This window comes from Giraffa tippelskirchi, chromosome 5 (assembly GCF_054371585.1).
Source record: "Giraffa tippelskirchi isolate mGirTip1 chromosome 5, T2T-mGirTip1v1.2.pri, whole genome shotgun sequence".
In the NCBI taxonomy this organism is placed as follows: Eukaryota; Metazoa; Chordata; class Mammalia; order Artiodactyla; family Giraffidae; genus Giraffa; species Giraffa tippelskirchi.
In genome coordinates, this window is record NC_137279.1 from 29,012,414 (window position 1) to 29,035,641 (window position 23,228).

Here is a 23,228-nt window from a genome sequence, read left to right on the forward strand (position 1 = left end):
CCTCCTTCCTTCCAAGGACCGCTCCAGCTGCAAGTGCAAGGGCTGGGGGAGGAGCACGGGTGCGGAGAGCTGTCTTCCCCGCATCCCCTGTCCCCTTGCTGAGGCCACCCTGCACCCTTGCCCTGCATACTGGGGTGCCCTGCCAGAGGGGCAAGGCCGGAGGGACTGTGGCCGGAGGATAGTGGGCTCCTCCTATCCTCCTAGGAGCTGTATCTCCTTTTCCTGTTTCAGGTGGGGTTTGAATCAGTGGTGACCCCCGCATGTCCTTAATGTTGAGACACGTTAGCGGCCGGGGTGGGGCCCGCTCCTGTGTGAGTGGACGTCCCTTCTCCAGGAGGCGCCCAGGTCACCATCACTTAGGCAGGGCTGGTGTCCCCATGTGGCAGCAGGAGCCTGGCTCCTGTGCTCACGTGTGTCTGAGCCCCGGAACAGCCCTGGCCTGCAGAGAGGAGATTGTGTTCCCTGACAGTGCACGGTGCACCTTCGGTGAAGGTGAACCTGCCTAAAGACAGCAGTGAACACAGGCTGCAGCGTGGCGGTTGGAAACTCAGACAGGAGACCCCAGTCTTCTTAATTAGATAATGTGAACTCAGGTCTCAGATCAGTGAGGGTCAGAGACAGGTTGTGTTGGGGGTGGGCCATGGGCTCCAGTCCCTATGCCACAGTGAGCAGACCAGGCCTGGAGCTGGGTGAGGGGCCACTCACCAGCTCTAAAGGTGGCACCAGCCCTCCGCCCTTGAGGGCCAGATCAGGCCTGCGAAGGACTGTGGGTCCTCCCTCCTCCCCCTATACACACACCCAGGAGAAGGCGCCAGAAGGCCCTGTCCTTGCTCCCAACCCAGGCTTCAGGCACACTCCTCTTTCCCCATGGGTTCTTTGGCTTCACACAGCTAGGGGAGGGGGCCCGGCAGGGCGTGTGGCAGTGAAGAGACATTGCTGGGTGGGGCGGGGGTCAGGTCCCCTGGTGCAGCTGTGTCATCCAGCCGCTGGCCTGGCAGCGCTGGGAGAACCTTGTGCCTGGGCCTCAGCCTCCTGCACCTGCCAGGACCTGTTCCCCTCCATTTGCTGGGATGATCCACAGAAGGGGGGAGTGTCAGGGGTTTCTGGCCATTGACCAGCTCACCAGTGGTGGGTGTCCTGCACCTGAGGGTCAGCTGTGGATGGCGTGGTTCCTGCCATGGGTGGACGTGTGTGGTTAGTGACCCCAGTGCTCTCTGCTCTGAGGCAGCAGAACCTGGGTCTCCCACTTGTCAGATGAAAGGTGTGTGTTCTGCAGCCTTGTCCCATGCTCACCTTGTTGACCTTGTCCTGGCTCTCCTGGGCCCAGCGTGGCCCACGCAGCCCCTTCCTCACCCCAGCCTATCTCCCGGGCAGTGATGAACCTTGGACAGGAAGGGCCGGGCCCTCTCGGAGACCCTTATCCACGTGTGAAGGTGACGCGATGTGCTTCACGCGATGTGACCTGCACTTTCCTCGGGACTCAGTCTGGTGGCCCTGCCTTCTGGGAGCTGGTCGGTGCCAACCACAGGCCCGTGGATTCTCAGCTCCATCTCCACATGAGCTGTCTTCCAGCCGGCACTCTGGGAATGTGCCAGGGACACACCTGTGGTGACTTCCCCGGTCCCTCGCCAGCCTCAGTGCCTCAGCCCGGAAGCGGAGGCAGCCACCACGCCAGCTCTGAGCTGCTTTGAGGCCAGGCAGCGCCACTGTCCACCACGCTGGCTCAAGTGCTGGGCTCAGTGTTGTGTCGGTTTCTATGGAGAGAGAACAACCAGGGTTGCTGCCAGGAGAGGGAGGGGTGGGGAGGAGGCACTGAGGAAGCAAAACAGACCCGGCTGTGTGGGCGGGGCTGCCCGCATGGGCGGGGCCTCCAGGCCACTTCCTGGCCAGGAAGCTGGCGAGAAAGTGGTCTGTCTCTTGAGCTGGCCGCTGAGGCCAGGACACTCTTCAAGAGCCAGGCTGGGCCTTGTCGGCTTTCTCTGCACATGCGGTGCCCAGGGGAGGACGACCTGCCTCTGGGGGCCCTTCAGGCCTCTGCAGAGTTGGGGGCAGCTCCCCCGGGACCCCTCCCGCTGGCAGGAAAGGCCACACAGGGTCTGGCCCTGTTGTGGATGACCATCAGGTCCAGCGTGTCTTCCCTTCTACCCCCGCCACCCCGCTTGTCCCACCGCCCACACCTGCCCTTCCGCAGCCTCCTCAGCACCGGGTTATCCTGCTTTTTCTCTGGGCTGCTTGCAGGTGTGGGTGAGGGGCCAAGCTGCACCTCCCCTGCCTTGCTGTGTGTCTCCTGCTGGGTCAAGTTCCCCTCCTTTCCCCCAGAAGGCCTGCGCCCAGAGGAGGAGAGGTGGGGGCAGACGGCCACCTTGCTCTGGGGGCACCTGCCTGACAGGCCACACCCACCCAGGGGCTGTGGCCACTGAGGCCAGAAGCGGGGTGGGTGCTCCACGCGGGTCCTGTGACTCCATCTCTGTCAGTGGTCAGTGTGGACCGGGGATTTGAGGGCACATGTGTGTGCTTTCCTGGACAAAAAGCATCCCCAACAGTAAAAAGAAGGGGCTTGTTTTGTTTGAACTGGTAGTACAGAAAGCCCTTTAGCTCTGTGTTGTATTTGGGCCGCGGTGGGCGGCCTGCGTGGCGTGTCCTACTCTGGTTCAGACACCTGGGGTTTCTGCAGGCTTGAGCCACCTCCACCATGAGTTTCCATCTCCTCGCCATCACCAGCCCTCTGCGTGCACTTGGGGTCCGTTAACAGATGGGCTTTTAAAACTCTTCTTTTGGAGGATCTTTCTTCTTACCAGGTTAGAAAGCAGTTTCCAAGTTTCCTCGCAAGGCTGCGCTCCACAGCTGGGGGAGCCCTTGACCCCGGCTCCCTGAGGACCGTGAGCAGCCGTTGCTGAGTCTCTGCAGTCGCGCACTTGGCAGGTCCAGGTGACCATGTGTCTTGTGGGTTCTGGCTGGCTATGTAACTCGCCTTTTGTCTGGGAAGCAGAAAGAAGGGCTAGAATCTCTGACAGACTTGTCTTGGGGGTTTTTGTTGCTAATTAACGCCATCTCAAATAAAGAAAAATAAGATGTTTTAAGTTATCTAAGTTCTACCGTTACTCTTTGTTCTGTGCGGTGCAGATGGGCGTGTCTGAGGTGTGTGCGGGGAGCTGCAGCAGGCTCTCAAGTTCTGTCCTTGCTTTGCGGGCGCGGGGCCTCAGCAGCTCCTTCTGCTACCCTCTGAGGAGCGGAGGGCAGGACGATGAGAACCTGGGAGCCTGGCTTTCCTCCGGGCCAGTCTCCTTCCCCCATGTGGGTGCGAGAGGCCAGGACGGCCTGCTGGGCTGGGGTGGGGGGTGAGTGGCCCCCTCTGTCTGAAGGAAAGCCCAGCCCCTTGGGGTCTCGTGCTGTCTCACTCTCTGCCCGCACTCTTGTCCCATTGTACTTCATCTACCAAGCATCTGGTCAGAGTTGACCCCAGCTGGGTGTTGGCCGTCGTGTGTCCTGGGATCTAGCCCCCGTGTCTCGTCCTCAGGTTAGAAAGGCTCTTGGGAGGGCCTCCTGGGGCCTCCTTTTCCATCCTCCTCCTGCCCCAGGGCGCTATGGGAGTCTGGTGTCAGGCTCCAGAGGGCCAGGCAGAGCCCCGTTCTGTGTGGAGATGGGCCTTGTGCGGCCTTTGGGTGGACACCACATATGGTTGTTTTTGCTTAGACTCTGAACGCGGGGAGTGTGTTCCCCGGACAGGAGAAATCCTGACGTGGAGAGAAACAGGAATCTCCCAACATGGGCGGTTTGGATGCTGAGAACATTGTTAGCAGGCTGTCCGCATGAGGACAGTGCAGCTCTGTGGCCCCTGTGAGGTAGGCAGGTCTGCCCCCATGGACTTGAGGTGCTGGAAGGTGGGGCCTGAGCGAGGGGCTCCTCTCAGTGGGTTGGGGTGTGGGGTGGTGGACCTTGTCCACGCGGGGCCTTCCGGGGCACAGGGAGCCAGGCCAGCTGGAGTGAGGGGTCGTTGGAGAGCAAGGCTCCCCCTCTCTCGCTCCTGCTGTGTCTTTGAGGCCCCCACCAGCTCCTGCACGGTCAGCAGATCTGTTTCCCTCTGGCCTCTCAGGATGCACCGAGCTGGGGGCTCAGGGTCCATCGAGTGCCCTCTACCAGCACCAGGTCTCCTTCCTGGAGTCGTGCTTGTGCAACAGTAAACTGAACGCGGGAATCACACCTGCCTGCTCAGAGGTCAGGGCGTGCTTGACCAGTGGGGGTCATGTCAGTGCCCTCAGGACACAGATGGTGGCCGGGATCCCAGCATGGAGCTCTTGGTCCTCCAAGCCCCCCCACAGAACCGACCAGCCCCTGCACCGTGTGACCTCCTCCCAATGCCAAGCTTCCCGGTCCTCCTCCCATGGCACCAGGACTTGATGCTGCCCATCCTGCCCATGCTGCCCTGGCGGCCCCTCCCACAGGAATGGTTCATGGGTGAGAGGGTGGAGGCGCCTCTGGGGATACAACCCCTGCTTCTTGCTCTGATCGCGTGTGCTCCCTGGCAGGATTCTGAGCAGTCCTCAGCCTCGTCCTCCCTGGGCCCCCAGGTGCTCAGTGGGCCCCTCCCGCTCTGCTCTCAGCCGAGGCTCAGGAGGCCAGTCAAGTCCGAGGCCCTCAGTGGGCATGAGGCCGGCGTTCAGAGGAACAGGAAGACCCCTTACTGGAAGGAGGCTGGGCTGCTGGGTCCCAGTGGCCTCTCATCGCGTGTGGCTCCCGTTTCCAGTGACGCTGTGGCTTAGCGGTGCCCCTCTGCCCCCAGTCAGCATCTGGGTCAGTGTCTGACTGACAGGACCAGTTGCGGGGGGCTCTCTTCTACCCAGGCCCTGTCTCGGGGCCACTTGGACACCACCCCCCCACTTAGCCTGCCGGGTTTAGGGCTCTGCTCTGGGAAAGGATCCCCCTCCTGACCCCGTCCCCTCATCTGACTCCCACCTGCCCCCTGCCTGGGCTTCTCTCTGAGGCTCTCACCTGGGGCAGCTGACGGATTACACAGGAGAGTGTGCAGGCTACATGTACTCCCCATGTGCCTGCACACATGTATACACATGCTCCCCTATGTATGCTGTGACCTTGTCCTGACGGCCAGTGCCCTTGTGAATCCAGGAGCACGTTGGGGTGCTCTGTAGGTGTAGGGAGCAGAGGGTGGCCCAGAGCCGCCGCCGGGCAGAGCTTGCAGCTCTGAGGAGGAGGAGGCCGGTTAGTGGAAGCAGAGAGGGGCAGGGACCACACCCCCAGAAGCCTCAAGGGAGATGCCGTGGGTGCGGTGAGGCTCCATGGCACCCCTGGTGGCAGACGCGGGTGTGAGAGGAGCGGCTGGGGGGCGGGTCCGGGTCAGGAGGCGTCAGAGGAGTGACCCTGCAGAGCAGCCGCCTGGCCCTCATCGGGACGACACCCACGCATCCGTCCTGGTTCCTGTGTTGGAGGCCTGTTGGGGGTCAAGGGGGTTGTCGAGCCTCCTGAGGGCCTGGCGGGGCCAGGGCTGCCCATGTGGACCACAGTGTGTGCAGCCCCCCACTCCTGCCTCGTGAACTGTTCTCTTCTGGTGAGGCCGGGGCTCAGTCACCCTCCAGGAAGGGCAGCCGCTTTTCCTTTCTCGTTCTGGTTGGACAGGCTTGTTTGTCCCCCTCCCTCTCCCGGGGCCGGAGGCCTGCGTCCACTCCACACTGGCCAGTCAGGGCACTCACCACCCTTTAAAACCAAGAACAGTGTTGTAGGAGTAAAATAAGCCCCCAAAACAAGAACCGTGGATTTTCAGAACAGCTTCATTGTTCTTGGGTTCTGGTTGTTTGGGGGTTTTTTGAAAGTCTTTTTACGGTTACTTTCCAGTGACTGCAAAGGAAAAGAAAGGTTCCATTCCCCCTGCCTGGTCCGGCGGGACTTTCCCTGACTTTCTGATTCTCAGAGGCCAGTTGTGCATGGGCGGCAGGTGTGGGCGGCCTGGTACGGGGCTGGTGGCAGGGCTGTGGCGTGTGGGGATAAGGGCACCAGAGGCCTCTTGTGATCAGGACAGATGTCTAGGGTGTTCAAGGACGGCGCCCCCCACCAGCCCTTCCCCCACTCCCTACAGTCTCCATGGGGGGGCGCCAGCTGCAGCTGAGGGGCGGTCTCAGGGTTGCCAGACCGTGCGCCTGCCCAGGGTTCCTTCTGAGTGGCGAGTGGTGTCCAGGGCTCCTTGAGGAGGGAAGGCCCCACCCTTGCCCCCACCCTTGCCAGCCGAGAGCTGCTGAGGTTTGGTTCGTGGGGGAGGGGCAGTGACTTTCATTAGAAAAGTCTTAACTTATTCTCATCAACGATGTGGAAGTAACAGAAAAGATGACCTACTTAAATTTTAAAAAAATCAAAGTGAATCTGTAAAATTGCTATTTTCACTTCATTTTGGGGTTTGGGGTTGTCTTGCAAATTTAATCTGCTTCCTCTGTACCACAATAATCAGAAAATAGGTTAATTTAAGCGTAATATGAAACATGAATGATCACGTGGAAAATATTAATGGTACTTACAAAAATAGCTTGGCAGTTTCTGGAACTGTAATCTCCCGGACCGTCCACGACGCAGCCCTGGGGTGGACTTAGAGATGGTGGTCCGAAACGCCGGGCTGAGAGCTCCTCTCAGGAGACCTGGGTGCTGTTGGCAGGACTTAGTCTCGAAGCCTGGGTGGGACGTGGTAGGCCAGAGCCCCGCCCCCGCCCGGGGGCCACACTCTGTCCTCTGCAGCTGCCCTCCCTTGGGGTGGGAACCCCTGCAGGATGGAGCCTGTGGTTCCCTGCTGTGCCCATCCCGGATGGGGGCATTCTGGGCACTGCAGGGCTGGCCCTGGTCTTGGGGGGGGGGTCCACCTGCTGGAGCAGGGTTGACCCCCTGCCCCTGTGGGCCCTTGGCCGCCCTGGGCAGGAGAGTCCAGCAAAGTGGGGCCTCTTGCCTGCCCAGAGCTGGGGCCGGTCCACGTGAGGTTTCCCCGTGTCCACTCCTCGCAGGCTGGGTCTATATGGGTGTTTCCGCCCTGTTTTCTTGCAGGGTCTGGGCGTCTGTGTGGTGCTGCCCCTCACCTTGTTCCTCCCAGGGGTCTCTGCAGGCCTGAGGTTATGAGTTCTTGAGAGACTTTTCCCTGCATGGTGGGCATGGGTCCTGGGGTGCCCATTGCCCACCACAGGGTTTAGGAGGTGGGGATCTGGTGGTCCTCAGGAATTAGGGGCCACCCCCTGTGCCTGGCCTCTGTGTTTGTGTGCAGCCCACAACCCCCACCCCAGAACCCTGACCGGGTCCATGCTGTTGTCCTGGACATTCCCTGGTTGCCCAGCCGGATGCCAAGTGGGTGCCAGCCCCACTGGGACCTTCCCTGACCTCTGATGCCCTCTGGGCCCTGTGGGTCAGAGTGGCCCTGTGGGCATGGGGCTATTACCCCTACCAGGTCCAGCCACAAGTGGCTCCCCGGGCTCCTCAGGCATCCTGCTCCGTCCTTTGCTGGAAGGACAGTGAGTCAGGAATCGTTGATCCTCGGTGGTTTGGTTTTTCAACCAACAGTTCATTTCATTTTTCTAATAGGTAGTTTTAATAATAGCTTTATGGAGATGTAATTCACGTGCCATAAAGTCCATCCTTTCTGAGAGCACGACTCCATGCTCAGGCACCAGTGTCTAGTCTCAGCACATCTCCATCACCCGGAAGGAAACCGTGCCCCGTGGGCCCCCGGGGCCCACTGGTGCACTTCCTGTCTGCGGATCCGCCTATTCTGGACGGTCCACGAGAACGGGGCTGGAACAGTGTGGCCTCTTGGGTCTGCTTCTCTTGCTGGGCTCCCTGGTGTCACGTGTCAGAGCCTTGTGCCTCGTTGGGATCAAGGGGTGCTCTGCGGTGTAGATGGATGGACCACGTTTTGTTTACTCCTTCGCCCACTGATGAACATGTGGGACTTTCCACTCCTTGGCTGTTAGGAACAATGCTTCTGTGAACACATGTTCCATTTTTTTGAGGATGTGTTTTCAATGATCTTGAGTGTGTCCATCCAGGAGTGGCATTGCTGGGTCGTAGGCTATTCTATGCTTTTGAGGAATTGCTGGGCTGTCCCATGACTGTTCCCCTCCAGCAGCACGGAGTTCTGGTTTCTCCATGTCCTCCCCAACGATGCCGCATCTCGTCCATCCTTGAAACAGCTCCAGCCGTCCTCGTGAGTGTGAGGGGCACTTGGCGGGTTATTTAAATTCTCCTTCTTACTGAGATGATTGTGGATTCATGTGTGGCTGTAACAGACATTCCTGTGCACTTTGTCTGGATTCCTGCAGGTTCTGGTCCCAGGCCGAGCCCCTCTCTCCAGTCCTCTGGGTGTTTACTGTGCTCACGGGGTGGTTCTACATTCAGCTTTGCCGCAGCTGCCTGGGTCACGTCCCCACCAGCAACACACAAGCTCCCGGTTTCTCTCCCACCTCCCAACATACACTTTCTGGTTGTGATTGCAGTCATCCTGGTGGCTGTGAGGTGCATCGCCCTGGTGTGAGATGCTGAGCATCTTCACGTGCTTGACGGCCGTGTGTCCTCCTTGGAGACACGCCTGCTCGAGTCCTTCTCCCTGGACTTGGGTTGTTTTCAAAGTCTTTCTTCCATTCTGTGGGTTGTCTTCACTTTCTTGGTGGTGTCCTTTCAGGCACAAATGTTCTGATTTTGCTGGATTCCCCCTTTGCTATTTTCACCTTTGGTTCCTTTTGCTTCAGCATCATTAGGGAGTTCGTGGGGATGGGGCTCACCCCTTTAGAGCCTTGGTTTCTCCAGACGGTTCACCTTCAGGTTTTCTCTGAGCTGGTTTAAGGTTCTCCGTGTTAGCTGCCACCTGGTAAAAGAGGCAGGTTGATGGACAGGGTGGTGGAGACAGTGCGGGCAGGTGTGTTGTACAGCAGAGCTGGTGTGTCTGGAAGGCACTCCTAGCTTTGTGTGAGCCTCACGTGGGGTTTCCTGCTCACCTGGAGGCTGTGCACACACCAGCCATGTTGGGACATGGCCGTTGGCTGAGCTGTGGTGCTTGCTCTGGGTGTCTGTTTGTCCAGAAGTGACGCTGCCTCTGGGGAGAGCTGACAGTCCTTCAGCATCTGATGGTGGGAGGCACCTGTGCTGCTGGGGCTTGGCCTGGGCCGCCACGCAGGCATTGAGTCTGGAGGGGGTCGGGTGCTTGACAGCAAGGCTGACGTTGTCCTTCGAATCAGTTGACGACCAGGGTCTGGCGGCTGGACGGTGTGTTTCACTCCCTGGTTGAGTGCAGCGCCTAGCTAGACCCTCATCTGGGCCTGGTCCCCAGATGGCAGAACTCTTGCCCCCAGCAAGGAGTCCAGGAAGCTGAGTGTCGTTTTCTCCGTGGGGCGGGTCTTCCATCCAGGTCACGCTCCTCATCCCTAGTGCAGGTCTCATCGGAGACTCTCCCGCCCGGTTCCCCAGCCACATCACACGGTGCCACTGGACCAGAGGGTGTGTGGGTGCTGGCTGCCCTCAGCCCTGCAGAGCGCCCAGGGCAGCGTGCATCCTGGCCTTAGGCCCCGAGGCCAGAGGGGACACCTTTGTGCTGGAGAGAACAGACACACCCAGCTCGGGTGTGGGGATGGGGGGCACTGCTCTTTTCTGGATGCCTGTGCATGCGGCCTCCCCACTGAGCTCTGCGTGTGCACGACTGTGAACGGGGGCGTGTGCCCCTCTGGCGAGCATGCAAGGAGTCTCCACATCCTGACCACCTAGGGTGCCCTGGACAGGCACCCTGGACAGATGCCCAGCTGTACTCGGGTGGCATTTCTCAGGGCAGCACAGTGCCTGCCTGGGTAGGTGGAGCCCGGTCACCTCATGTTCCGGGGCCTCAGCCCAAAGCCCACACATCCCACAAGGGCCCGAGGATGAAATTGTGGACCTGGGCGGGGAAGTGACCCCAAGTGGCCACCCTCCCGCCAGGCAGCCACCTGGGTGGTCTCTGGATGCTGCACACGGCCCGGCGCCTGCGCCGTTCTCCGGCAGCATCTCCCTCCACCCTGCCTCGTGTCCATGTGCAGGCTGAGAGTCTGACCCTCCCGGAGCCCGTGGCCGTTTGGGCCTGGTCCTGCCTTGTGCTGGGCTTCTCTCGCTCCGGCCCGTTCAGGTTGGCGCTGGGCGGCTGTGTGCCCAGCTGGGCCCCGGCTCTGCCTTTTGGTCAGAGAGAGCCTCTCCTCTGCACTGCCCGGTCACCCCAGAGCCAGGGGCCTGGAGGATGGGCCAGTCAGTGCTCCTGTGTACAGAGCTCACACTGGGTGCTCGGGCCTTAGTTCGGTGCCACCGGCAGGTGTTGGGAATGTTCTCCTGTTCCTTCATCCCCTATGTACACTTTCTCTTTCTGTTTAAGGTGGACAGGGTGGTGCCTAGGAAAAAGAGTGTGGAGCCAGGGCTCACAGTGCAGCACCCAGGGAGGAAAACCCAAGACAGCTTCGTCCTTGGTGGCTTGAAGTCCTCCTTTCCCCCAGGAGCCCCCTGCCTGCAGAGAGGACCCTGGGTTTGCCTGGCTGGGCTGGCCTGCAGCGCCTTTGGGGCTCAGACACTGAGTACAGCCCTTGTGAGCACCAGGGGGAACGCTGGGAGCTGCCCTTGCTCTGCCTGTTGCCCCTTGTGCTGCCCTCCAGGGTGGCCACGGCCTCAGCAGCCATGCACACCTTGCTCCACCCATATGCGGTGGGCTGCACGGTTTGGGGCCTCTGACCTGGGAGGACAGGAAGGTCATGGGGGTGACGTCACCCCCAGTTGTACCCCAGATCCTGCACACGTATGCAGGTCCCTGGGTGATGCACAGGCTCCACAGTGACAGATACGTGTGGCTGCTGAGCAGTCCCGGGTGGGGGCTCCCTGTGGCACCAGGGGGGTTCTCCTGGAACCCACGTCTCCGCGCTGTCCCCTCAGGCTTCTCTGTCAGGCAGGATGTGTATCTTGGAGTGTGGGGAAGCCACCTTAGGCTCCCAGTGCCCCTGCTGCTTGAGTGTGTCCTGGATTTCCAGGGCCCAGCAGGGTCAGGAGCTGGAGGCCACAGGCTCGCCCCCTCGCAGAAGTGGCCACGCAGTTATTGTTGCACACATGTCTGTGTCTCCAACCTTCTGCCATCTCTGTGGCCCATCCTTCCTGGACTTTGAAGAGGCGTCACTCCCTCGGGCCCTGGTGGTCATGCCTCCTTCTCTGCTGCTTCCACATGCCCATAACCAGCCAGCTGGACTTTATGGAGAGCACATTGGGCTTTCCTTGGACGGAGTCCCCGAGGTTGCTCGGCTCCTGCATCCTGGGTGGACCAGGGCTCAGGCAGGTTGGGGGGCCAGGAGGCTACAGCCTTTCTCCTGAGCAGGAAGCCTCCCCCGCCGTGTGGTGGGGCTTGCTGGCCGCGTGGGGGTGGCCTGCGGCCCGGGTCGTCTGACACCTCCCACGAGGGCTCCCTGAGGTTTCTCGGAATCGGAGGAGCCGGCAGGGCGCTGTGGCTTCTCTCCCGTGAGAACTCAGCTCAGACAGGAAGCCCCACCCTTGCAGGCGGCGCCCGGTCCAGCGCTATGCACCAAGCTCGGGAGGCCCCCAGGCATTGCCCAGCTCCTTTCCCCTCCACCCCACACAAGAGCACCAAGTGTGTTCAGGTCTGAGCTGTCTGTCCATGCCGTCTGCAGGACCCTCGACCAGTCTCCCAGGGGCTGGGTGGGCAGGCTGAGGGGGCAGTGACCCTGTGCTGGGTCCAAGGCCAGAGCACGCCGCCCAGCCCCACGGGTCTGGGCCCAAGGGTTCCGCGTTTCCTGGAGTGGAGTTAGGGAGCTTCGGCTGTAGGGTTGGGAGTGGCCCCTGCACGCACCCAGAAGTGTGGGCTCTGTTGCCCTGGCGGTCTGGCACCCAGTTGGCTCCTTCCCTTGAGTTTTGTTGTGATGACCCTTCTGAGCATGGCAGCTGACTGACCACTTCCTCCCCCACAGCTCTGGTGGTGCAGGCCCCTTAGGGCCAATTCTGGGGTTCGGTATTCTCTCCAGGTGCTCCTTGGGGCCAGCAGGCAGGGGGCAGTTTGACACCAGCCTTGGAGGCCACTCCAGCTACAGTATCCAGCAGACACAAGGCTCCTGTGTCCCGAGCTTCCTTCCCCAACACGAGACTTGGGGACGTCCAGGGGCCTTCTCAGCAGGCTGAGTGCACTCAGTTCATGTTGGGGCTGTTTTCTTCCAGCAGGGATGGGGCATGGCCCGAGCTTTCTGCTCACCCATCATGCAGCTGGCCCAGCCCCACAAGGAGTTTCTAAAATTAGTACCATGTGATGAAATCCAGGGCTCTGGGGGCACTATGTGTGACGCCCCTGGAAAGCTCTGGGCAGTCCCAACAGGGCCCTGTGCTCAGCCCGCGAGCCTGCCCGCTGCTACCCCTTCCAGACCTGTCAGCCCAAGTGGTGGGGGCAGGGGTCCCTTCTGAACCAACATGCTGTGGGTCCTTGGCCTCTGCCAGCTGTCAGGCCCACGTGGGGCCAGGCACACCATGCGATATGTACCTGAGGGGTCTGCGTGTTCCTGGGCATGCCTCATGTGTGGCTGCGTCCTACCCAGTGTGTCAGCAGGAACTTCTGTGTCGCTCACAGGTCTCTGATCCCCCGGCCTCTGTAAGAAAAGCAGATGACGCCCCCTCTCAGCACCCCACGTCCTCCGAGAAGGACAAACAGCCCGGCTGGCTGCGGACCCTGGCCGGCTCCTCCAGCAAGGTGTGGCATGTGGCCCTGGCAGGCGGGATGGGGACAGGGTGGCCTGGGGCCCCCCTCTGACAGCCCCTGTTCCCACAGAGCCTGGGCTGCATCCACCCTCGTCAGCGTCTCTCCGCCTTCCGACCCTGGTCCCCTGCGGTTTCCACGAGTGACAAAGAGCTCTCCCCGCACCTCCCGGCCCTGATTCGAGACAGGTGAGTGACCACCAGCCATGACCCACGGGGCTTGTGGACCAGCCGGAGAAGCAAGTTCCTGCTTTAATCATCCCTGAGCTTGGCAGGCAGGCAGTCTGGAGGCATTGTGTCAGGCCCCAGCTCTCTGGTTGAGGCAGTGGCAGAAGTGCTGGTCCTTTGGTGGTATGGGGGAGGGTATCTAGATTTTCTGTGCTCTAAAGTTGGTGGCACACAGTGCTGGTGTGGCCTGTCCCACATACGGTGGCTGGGGGCCATGTTCCAGCTGCCCCAGGGCCCCAGGCTGAAGTGTCCGCTCCCTCATGCTGTCTGCGGGAGCGGGGCCTGCAATGGGGGGCGTGCAGGGGCCGGGGCAGCTGCCGAGGACCCAGCGCCTGCTATGTCCCCCACAGCTTCTACTCCTACAAGAGCTTTGAGACGGGTGTGGCTCCCAATGTGGCCCTGGCCCCGCCAGCCCAGCACAAGGCAGTGAGCAGCCCACCCTGCGCCACGGTCGTCTCCCGGGCCCCCGAGCCCCTCCCCGCCTGCATCCAGCCCCGGAAGCGGAAGTTGCCTGCGGACACCCCTGGAGCCCCGGAGACGCCAGCACCCGGGCCCACCCCCGAGGAGGACAAGGACTCAGAGGCCGAGGTGGAGGTGGAGAGCCGAGAGGAGTGTGAGTGCCCACGCCCCTCTGCCCTTGGGGGCTGTCGGTCCTCCTGAGGGTCCTGTCCCGGGAGAGGTCGCTCTGCTAATTGCATCTCTGTCTGTCTGTCTTTGCAGTCACCTCCTCCCTGTCCTCGCTGTCCTCTCCATCCTTTACCTCATCCAGCTCTGCCAAGGACCTGAGCTCCCCAGGCCTGCTCGCCCCGCCCGCGGCCCCCGCCGCCCCCGATGCTGTGGCCCCCGCCGACGCCCTGAGCAGTGGGCTGGAGGCGGAGCTGGAGCACCTACGGCAGGCCCTGGAGGGCGGCCTGGACACCAAGGAAGCCAAAGAGAAGTTCCTGCATGAGGTGGTGAAGATGCGCGTGAAGCAGGAGGAGAAGCTGAGCGCCGCCCTGCAGGCCAAGCGCAGTCTGCACCAGGTGAGCGGCTGCACACCCGTCCCCACACCGGGCCCCAGGCCACTCCCCCGGGGCACTTACTTCCTTTCCAAGAGACTCCTGCTGGCCTCTCCTGCCCACCTGACTTGATGATGAGTCCTCATCACTCGGGAGGGCGGGGTTGTCACCCAGGGCTCTGTGGCCTGGGCCCCCTGGCCTCACTGCTCTCACACCTCAGCCAGCGTCTGGCATGTGGGCTTGCTCAGCACAGCCCTGCCAGCCCCAGAGCTCGCTTGCAACCGCTTGCTCCCTCAGCATCCCTCCTTCTCCCTGGTTCTGGTTGGAGGTGTGATTTCCCACATGCATATTCATGAGCATGTTTGTGGAGACAGGGCTGAGTCCCCAGAAGGGCCGCCTCTTCTCCATCTGGCTGTGGGGCCTCTGGGGCCCTCAGATGGTGTGGTGCCTGGGTGAGCCCCTCCTGGCTCTGAGGATACCCCCGGGGGCTGTGGGCAGTGCTTGGAGGGGACAGGGATCTATGAGGCATGCAGGTGCTGGGGAGGCCTGGCGTGGGGGCGCCCCTGAGCTGGCCCCTCACCCCAGGAGCTGGAGTTCCTGCGCGTGGCCAAGAAGGAGAAGTTGCGGGAGGCCACGGAGGCCAAGCGCAGCCTGCGGAAGGAGATCGAGCGGCTCCGCGCGGAGAATGAGAAGAAGATGAAGGAGGCCAACGAGGCGCGACTGCGCCTGAAGCGGGAGCTGGAGCAGGCGCGGCAAGCCCGTGTGTGTGACAAGGGCTGTGAGGCCGGCCGCCTGCGGGCCAAGTACTCGGCCCAGGTACGCAGGGAGCCGCGGGAGGCAGAGGTGGTGGGTGCACCATTGGCATCTCAGGGTCCCTCCCCTCCTCGCTGGGCCGTCTGGGTGTGGGGAGCTGCTGGGCTTTGAGTCCGTCCTCCATGGGGTGGTGGTGTGGCCCCAGGCTCTCCTCTCCTGTCCTGGAGGAGGGCTGAGTTCACCCTCACATGCGCATTAAAGTCTCAACCGGTCCCCATTGGCCATCCTGCCATCTGGGGGCCAGGGCTGGGCAGCAGGCTCCCAGGGGTGGGGGGTGGGTGTCGCCCCCTGTCTCAGGGTCTCTGGAGATGGTGCTGGTCCTCCTACTGAGCTCACCAGCCTAGGTTCAGTGGGTGGCGTGGGGGGCGAGCCTGTGATGGCCGGAGGGTCAGCCCGGGGCCAGGGCAGCAGCAGGGTGGGTGGGGAGCAGCTGGCTAATGTAGGCATCCCTTTCAGATCGAGGACCTGCAGGTGAAGCTGCAGCACGCAGAGGCTGATCGCGAGCAGCTGCGGGCCGACCTGCTGCGAGAGCGGGAGGCCCGGGAGCACCTGGAGAAGGTGGTGAAGGGGCTGCAGGAGCAGCTGTGGCCACGGCCCCGCTCCGAGGCTGCAGGTGGCGAGAGCACGGCTGAGCTGGAGCCCTAGCTGAACCCACTGTCTTCTGTGCAGGGTGGATGCCGTAGGGCGGGCGGGCGGCGAGGTTGGGGCTCTGTGCCAGCGGGGCGCCCCCCTCCAGTCCTTATAGCACAACGTCTTACTGTGCCTAGAACCAAGCAAGTGTTTGGAACCACATACTTTTGGAATCCACTGCAAAATTTTCTACTGGCCAAGTTCAAGCGTGCAAGCTGGTTCCCAACTGCCCCGGAGATGAGACCAGCTCAGTGGTTGTGGCTGGCCCTCCGCTTGCCGGAACGTTCTAACATTTACACTTTTGTTATAAGCTATTTAAAACCAATAAGGAGACTTGATATTCAGAAAAATCAACACGTTTTTTAATGACTAACTTTTAAAAGCCCCACCCACACGTGATGCCCCCCGAGGACCCACATGGGAGCCGGGGTGGCCCCCATCCTGCCCCTCGAAGCCATCGCAGCTCGTCTGCACCCGCGGCCACGTGACCACACGAAGGGTTTTTCTCCAGAGTCTATTTTTTCAGCGACAAGGACCCATCTCCCGCACTGTCGGGGGAAGACCCAGGGAGTGCCGCACGCACGCGAGCTGGAACACTGCCGCCTTACCCGCCTACCGCCCCTACCGCCCGCAGGGGCGTCCGCAGGGGCGTCCACAGGGGTGCTTGGGCGGGCGGCGGGGGCGGGTCTGCGCTGGCCGGGCATGTGCCCTCCTCCACGCGCCCCTCCGGCCGGCTGGCGGCCCGCAAGGGCGTCTGCAGGGGTGCTTGGAGGGGCGACGGGGGCAGGTCCGCTCTGGCCGGGCACGCGCCCTCTTCCTCGCGCCCCTCCATCTGGCCAGCGGCACACCTGTTTGGGCCGAGGCTGCAGCATTGCAACAAACACAGCATTATTTCAGTTTTTCTTTTTCCTTTTGTTTGTTCGTTCATTTAAACGTATACTTAGAACTGCACTTTGTCAAAAACCTTCCCCTTCTCTTTTTATTCCCCAGTTAACTGAGGTTTTTACTTTCAGATACTGCAAACCGATTTCTAGAGCATCCACATCCTAAGTGCTCGAGTGTCTAGAAACCCCTCTGGTGCTTGGTTGAACAAGGGAATCACACGAAAACGAAAACGCAAAAACTGAACTTCGGGGGGTGGTTCTGTGCCTTCCAGCGTCTTGTACAGCAAACCCTGACTCGTCTCCTTCCCCCAGAATACGTCTCCAGTAGCTGTTGGATCTGCCATGATCACAATGAGTTACCTGCATTTATTCCAAATAATCGCGTTTACTCTCAACTGTATGCGAATTGTATAAGGTTTCTTATGCCCAAGCTTGAAAAATGATTTCCCAGTAGACCAGGTGGCTCCCTGACCTAAATCATGGTATTTATTTACGTGGAGAGACCTGATCAGAACCCTCTGCTCGTGTCCGTCCCAGCACCTGGCAGCTGCGGCCATGGGAGATGGTGCCGCGGCCGCCGAGCAGAGCGGAGTTCGGGTGACCACGTCGGTGGTGGGGTTCTGCCCTTGGTTTGCTGGGTGGGGGCTGGGTGCTGCCAGCCCCCCTTCTAAAGTGCAATGCAAAAGGGACACCGTGTATATGCAGCGTGCGTTTGGTTGTTTTTCTTTTTTTCTTTTTTAAAAATTTTTTTGCTTCTGTTTTTCTTTGCAGTTATTAAATCTGTATGCATGGACTTTTAAACCTCTGCCATACGTATATCCACCAATGGGCATTATTACCGTGTCGTGTAGAGGGTCGGTTGTGTCACGCAACACTCAGAATGCTGTGTTTACCCTTGTTTTTCCAGAGTTGTGTTTTCCAGTCATTTCTTCAAGGGAAACTAAATGATTTAGTTGGAGCAAAGCTTTGAGTGTGTCAGTGTGCTTCTGTGCGGCTGTGCTCTGTTGCCATCTGAACCTGCATTGAGGTCGCAGGGCCCCCGGGACCCGCCACCCGAGACCGCCGGGTTTGCTCCATTCACTTTCTGAGTTTTTAGACTCCAGAGGGAGACACATTTTTCCAAGTTGCGCGTGGGGGCAATGTGTCGCCTCACTTCCCTTCTGCTCACCCACACATTTGACCATCGGCTAGGTCTGCCGCGCCACCATCCAGCTAGGTCCCTGATATCGGGAGGAGCTGAGGTACGGCAGTGGGGTTGGGCAGCCTCGTCCCTCCCCAGCCTAGGCCCACTGCGAGGGTCCCATGACCTGCCAGAGCCGGTGGCAGCCGCGGGCGAGGCCGGTGTGGGGCTGTCTGTCCTCGTCCCCGTCCTCAGGGGCAGGGTCCCCGGGCTCCCGCCTCGCAGCTGCAGTTGCATTTTTCAGAAGAGGCATCTCTCCGTAGGCTGTTGACTCTCCCCGTGTGTAATACCCATTACCAGAATGACCGTGTATTCAGTTTAATCACTCATTATTTCTATGCTGAAAGATTTTTAACGAAGGGAAAAAAACAACAGCAATAACATTCATATCTATGGAGCAGCTAACTCACTCACATAGTGTCCTGCTTTTCGTACAGAACTCGCCAATGTACAAAGCGACCGTGTAAATACTCTCTCCTCTTACACTCGTGTATCATACGTGTACATGGTGGGTCCTCCCCCAGGACTCTCTCCTTACTGGTAGCTGTCCTATTTTCTGGGTTGTTTCTAACAGAGGAAGAACACGCCCACTGGCTTGCCCGGCTTCCTGGGCAACCCCACCCGTCCTTCATGCCTGCTCACTGGGCCTGGGGGGCTGTCTTGTTCTTGCTTTAAGTCAGGAGTCACAAACGACACTTCTTTTTTTTTCAGTTAAGGAAAAAAACCACAGCTCCACCCTGGTGCCCGCCAGGAGCGTCCGCATCGCCGTCCCCTTCTCTCCTTTGCTGCTGCTAATGACAATATGACGACTTACTCTACTATTCGAAAACTATTTTTATGTAATTAATGTATGCTTTCTTGTTTATAAATGCCTGATTTAAAAAGAAAAAAGAAAGAGCTTGGCATATTTCTCTATTTCTCTGTGTACCCGTCAGTCCTTCGACGCCCCATCCCCCAAACAGATGACATGGCACAATCAAGGTCAGGGTTGGCCCTGTCCCTCCCTGGGCCACCACCCAGGCCTGAGCCCAGGAAGAGTAAGGGGGTGCCTGTCTTCCCATCAGACCCTGAGGTCCTTCAGTCTCCACTGACTCTAGGTGGACAAGTGGGCAGGTCCTGGCTGGGGCCCTGTGTCCCTCCCTCTTGGTCACACTGAACTGTGGCTCCTCCTTGTACTGTGGGCATCCACTGGGAACGCCTCATCTGCCTGCTGGAGTAGGTGGCCAGTCCCCTGCAGAGCTGTCTCATGTCTTAATGGGGAGGGAGCCAGCAGCCTCAGAACTGCAGACCCCAATGTGCTGCCCTAAAAGATAAGCAGAGCCCCCACCCCTACCTGTGTGACTTCCTGGGGACTTCTCCAGACCCCCCTGCCCCTTGATGCTGGACCTCACCTCGCTAGGCTGCTTTTCACCACCCAGACCCACCCTCCCAGCCCAGATCCCAGAGCCTCACAGGTCACCTGGAGGAACAGACCCCAGCCTAGGAAATCTCGGTCCCTACCTCCTCCCCCATCCTTGGTAAACCCTCCAGAGCTGGGCCCAGTGGTGTTCCCTTGGAGCCCCTGGGGGGAAGCAGGATGGGCTGTGGTGTGGACAAGGAAGCAGACTCCACCTCACCCAGGAGCAGGACTCCACCCAGGCCAGGTGGGGGGCAGCAGGGCCCAGGGTCGCCAGGCGTCACCTTGGGTCTGAAAGGTCAGGCTGGGGGCAGGTCAGGGGAGGGGAAGCAGGGGCCCCGAGGTGTGGGTGACAGACCCTCCTCATAGGGCATGACTGGGGCCCCCACACCCTCTGCCCCCTAGATGCAGGTGTCACCTGGGTCTGACTCCCACTGGGCTGAGGGCCCCCTTCCCCCGGCAGGGATGGACCCTTGGGCACTGCCCTGCATGAGGTGAGGTGAGGACGGCCCCTGGGCACTCCTAGCCCCCTGTGCCCATGGTGGGGAGGGGAGGGGAGAAAGGTTGGCGACCAGATGCTGCGTGTCCCCGTTACTGGGCTGGGCAGCCCTTCTGTCCTGACCACTGCCTTATGCCCGGATAGGGTGCCACCCAGCACTGTCTTCTCAGGTCTCCTGAGTGGACAGCCATCCACTGTGGCCTGTTGAGGGTCCCAGGGGTACCCCTGCAAGTGTGGACGCGAGTCAAGAGCAGCTGAAGCCTTGTACACATGTGATACCAGATACACACACCTTCCTCAAGACCTGCACGGAGCCCAGCAGGGTGGGCAGTGTGATGAGGGGGGCAACTGTCCATGTCCAGACCCCCCGATCCCCGCAGGGCCTCATCCCCACTGTGGACACCACGCGCTCTGCAGCCTGAGCTTGTCCCCAGAGATGGGTGCCAGGGCCTTTCCTCATCTGCGCCCAGCACCTGAGGCCTCCTGGCTCCACCTGGCTCACTGCTCTGAGGGTCCACGTCTCACCTGAGGTCTTGACCACAAGGAGGTGTGGGTGGGGAGGAGGGGTCCCCAAGGGAGGCTGGGGAGCCCGCTGGAGGGCTGTGTGTGCGTGCGCATGTGCGTGTGTATGCATGGGCACACGTGTGCAGTCAGGGTCCTCACAGCCAGTGCGCTGCTCAGCCTGTCGTGAGGGGCCTTGGAGCTGGACCAAGCGCAGCCCCTGGAGCTCCAGGCTCATCACCGTCCTGCACTGCTCTGGCCTTGATCTCTGGATGTGACCTTTCACCTCTGGATGTGACCTGCTAGCACTAAAGGGCCCTGGGCACCCTGGCCCAGAGAAGACACAGTGGGAGCCGTCTGACCTCAGAACCCTCTTCCCAAGCCCTTGCTGAATGGGTCAGAGAGCCTCAGGCAGAGAAGGGCCCCTCCTTGGGGATTCCTGGCAGCCCCCCATCCCCACTTCTGGTCCCCAGGCTCGGGACTGCCACACCAGCCAGGGCCTCTGTAGGGACCCCCTGGTCCCATCCCCCAGATGGCCTGTGCCCCCCTGCCCACATTGGTGCCGATTCCCAGGCCCCTCCCCCGAGGCTTAGGGTGAAGTGAGCCTGGGGCAGGGGTGCTCCTGGGAACCTACTCAGCTCCCCAGCTTCTGTCCCTGCCCTGTGGCCCCCACCCCCAGCTTTCACTTCTGCTCAGTCACAGACAACAAGGGCCCCACCCCAGCCCGCTGGGCTCTCAGCTGTGCCTGCCTGTCTCTGTCCTGGGGTCCCTACCCGTCCCCTAGGCTGCCAGCCCCAGAGCCTCAGTTTGGCACCCCCTGCCCCCGCCCAGCATCCTGTGGTCAAGGGGGCTGACCACAGGCCGAGAGCTGGGCCCTTGTCTGGGGAGGCGGGTGCCAGGCACGCCGTGTGGAAAGAGGAAGCCGCCTGCCTTTTACAGGAACAGCTGGCACAGCCTGTCCTCCCTGCTCTGACCCCTGGCCCTCAGTGTGGCCCCCAGCTTCCACCCCACCCACACCCCCAGCACAGCCCAACTCTGGCCAGCAGCCCCCTCCCTGGCCCACCTGGCCCCAGACCCCAACCTGCCTTTAACCCCTGCTACCCCCTCCCTCGTCTCTGGTTGTCTTGTCCCAGGGTCACTCCTTGCTGGCCAGGAAGAGAACAGCTGGAGCATGCCACGAGCGGGTCCAGGTCAGGTCAGGCTGCTTCACGATGTCCCAAGGCCTCTCCCCACACCATGCTCATCAGGGAGGGTGACCCGCTGCAGGGAAGTGGAATCCTGTAGGGAAAAATCCGGGCTGGTCTGCGCCTCTGGCCTGGCCCCTAGGCCAGTCTGTGCCCTCAAGAAACAGTGTGGCCATCAGCAGGATGTGAAACCAGGGCCTGGAGAGGATCCTGTGTCCTCCCCACAGAAACCCCTGTGCTCAGGGACAGCAGCCCTGCACCCTCCTGTCTGTGCTGCCCGCTGATGGGCGACCCTGGGAGGGGCGGGGGCAGAACTTTGGGGACCTGGGTACCTGCTGGCCCCTGCCCCCAAGAGTTGAAGACGTGGGCCCTGCAGGCAGCCCCCCATATGGGGCCATCTGCGCCCAGGCCTGTGCCAGGGCTGGGGCCACTGGGCGGGACTCCCAGCCCTGGAGCAGGTGGCCCCACGACAGGGGGTAGGCAGGCAGGTGGACCTGGCTTGTCTTGGAGCATCTTGTGCCAGTCAGGTGTCCGGCTGGGCTGGGGTTGGACCTTCTTGCTCTGCGCCCGGCCTGGCAGGCGCCCTGCTGGCAGGAAGCTTGGCCCAGGCTCTCGTGTGGGTCACTCCTGCTGCCATGGAGGCCTGTTCCGGAACCCTCAAGGGATAAGGCACCTTGTGCTCGAAGGACTTTGAGGTCACCCTCTCTATAAGGCCCCGTCGAGCATGTGTGTCCAGGGCCACTTGGGTCCAGCAGAGAGGGCAAGCAGGTAACTGGCTGAGCCCGTCATGGTGCGGCTCTGTAGCCCCAGGGAGGCGGGTGGTGTCAGGTCCCCCCACCCCTCACCGGGCACCCAGGCAGGCTGTGGGTGTGGCCGTGGGGCCCACACCCTCGCAGCTGAGTGTCTGGGTGCCTGCCCTCCCCCTACTTGTCCCCACTTCTGCCTCTCAGGTTCCCTCCCCCCACCCCTCTCTCTCGTACCAAGTCAGAAGGTGCCAGGTGCCCTGCCAGCTGGAGGTCAAATGTGCACAGACTCGGAGCAGGGCCCACCCTACAAGCCCTCCTAGGCTCCACCCTCTGTCATCCTGGGGCCCCCAGGTCCACAAAGAGGGCTGGGGTGGGGGCCAGCCTCTGAAAGCCTCCAAAACCAAACCTTCCTGTTCTGGCCAGGAGGGTGGGGGTGGGTAGCCGCTGACCCTGGCTGGGCCTGGAGCCTGGTGGGCAGAAGTGGCTGGGAGGGGTGGGTTGGGCGTCCAGGGCTGTGTCCACAGTGTCCCTCCACGGGGTGCCCACCAGAGTGGCTGGCAGTGGGACTGCCAGGACAGGTGCCCTGGGAACACAAGGTGTCAGACAAGGGCAGAAGTGGAGACCCCAACCCTGTCCAGTGAAACCCCCTGGAGCTCCGCTGGAGAAGAGGCAGGGCTGGGCCCCCAGAGGCTGGATGGGAGACCCAGGTCCTCAGGCCCAGGACAGGCACGACCCCTTGCCTGGAGCTGTTGGTCTCCTGGCCTTGCGGGCAGGCTCTGCTCCAGTGAGTGTGCACACTTGCTCACGTTTAAGGACAGGCCTGGTGGCAGGGCCGGGGCTGGAAGGAGAACATCAGTACCCCTGCTCCACACACCTGGGGCTGCGCTCGTGGAGGTGGCACCGACAGGCTGAGTGACCCAGCGTTGGGGCTGCAGCCAGGTGGGCAGCAGAGCCAGGGCAGCCAGGCCCCGCTTCTCCTGTTCCCCTCCCCTCTTCTACCTCCGTCCACCTTTGGGCTTCCATCGGGCGCCGGGAACTGCAGGAGTTAGGCAGGGTGGCGCATTCCCATGGGTCCAAACCCCCACCATGCTCTGCCGACGGCGGGGCCTTGACCTGCGGGACGTGTGGCCCACACCCCAACTTCCTGTTTCTAAGAAAAAACAGTCCCAGAAAAGGCTCTGGTGGTGTGTGGAGGAGGCTCCCTGCCAAGGCCGGGCCGGCGGGGAGGGGAGTTGCTGCGCGCAGAGGGCAGTAGCCGGCGCGCCAGGCAGGTGTCACCGGCCCGTCATCAGGGGCGTCTGCCTTCCCCACGGCTGCTTCCCCGGCGGCAAAAACAGCGGCCGCTCGGACACGCCCAGCGCGGGGAGGCCCAGCTGGTCCGGGCTCCTCCGCCTAGTGCGGCCTCCCTGCCAGGACGCGGGGCGCACCACCACCCTGCTGTGC

At 61.4% G+C, this 23,228-nt stretch overlaps 1 protein-coding gene and 1 long non-coding RNA gene across 4 annotated transcripts in view; one reads left to right on the forward strand and one right to left on the reverse strand.

Annotated features, from left to right (window-relative positions):
* SKI (SKI proto-oncogene) overlaps positions 1–18,354 on the forward strand; it is a 54,514-nt gene extending 36,160 nt beyond the window's left edge. For 2 of the 3 annotated variants that reach the window (XM_081488392.1, XM_081488393.1), the window contains exons 2-7: positions 12,602–12,721; positions 12,800–12,915; positions 13,305–13,567; positions 13,675–13,976; positions 14,538–14,768; positions 15,222–15,505. In XM_081488392.1, the coding sequence (XP_081344518.1) occupies positions 12,602–12,721; positions 12,800–12,915; positions 13,305–13,567; positions 13,675–13,976; positions 14,538–14,768; positions 15,222–15,410 (1,221 nt within the window). In that variant the 3' untranslated portion in view covers positions 15,411–15,505. Of the gene's footprint in view, positions 1–12,601; positions 12,722–12,799; positions 12,916–13,304; positions 13,568–13,674; positions 13,977–14,537; positions 14,769–15,221; positions 15,506–16,408 lie in introns of those variants that run through there. The other variant, XM_081488391.1, reaches the window with a different exon arrangement.
* On the reverse strand, positions 17,756–23,094 carry LOC145505697 (uncharacterized). Its single transcript, XR_014053214.1, has 2 exons — positions 22,660–23,094; positions 17,756–21,133 (listed from the first exon to the last, which is right to left on the reverse strand). It is a non-coding gene; the product is annotated as an uncharacterized LOC145505697 (long non-coding RNA).
* Positions 23,095–23,228: the final 134 nt, after the last annotated feature.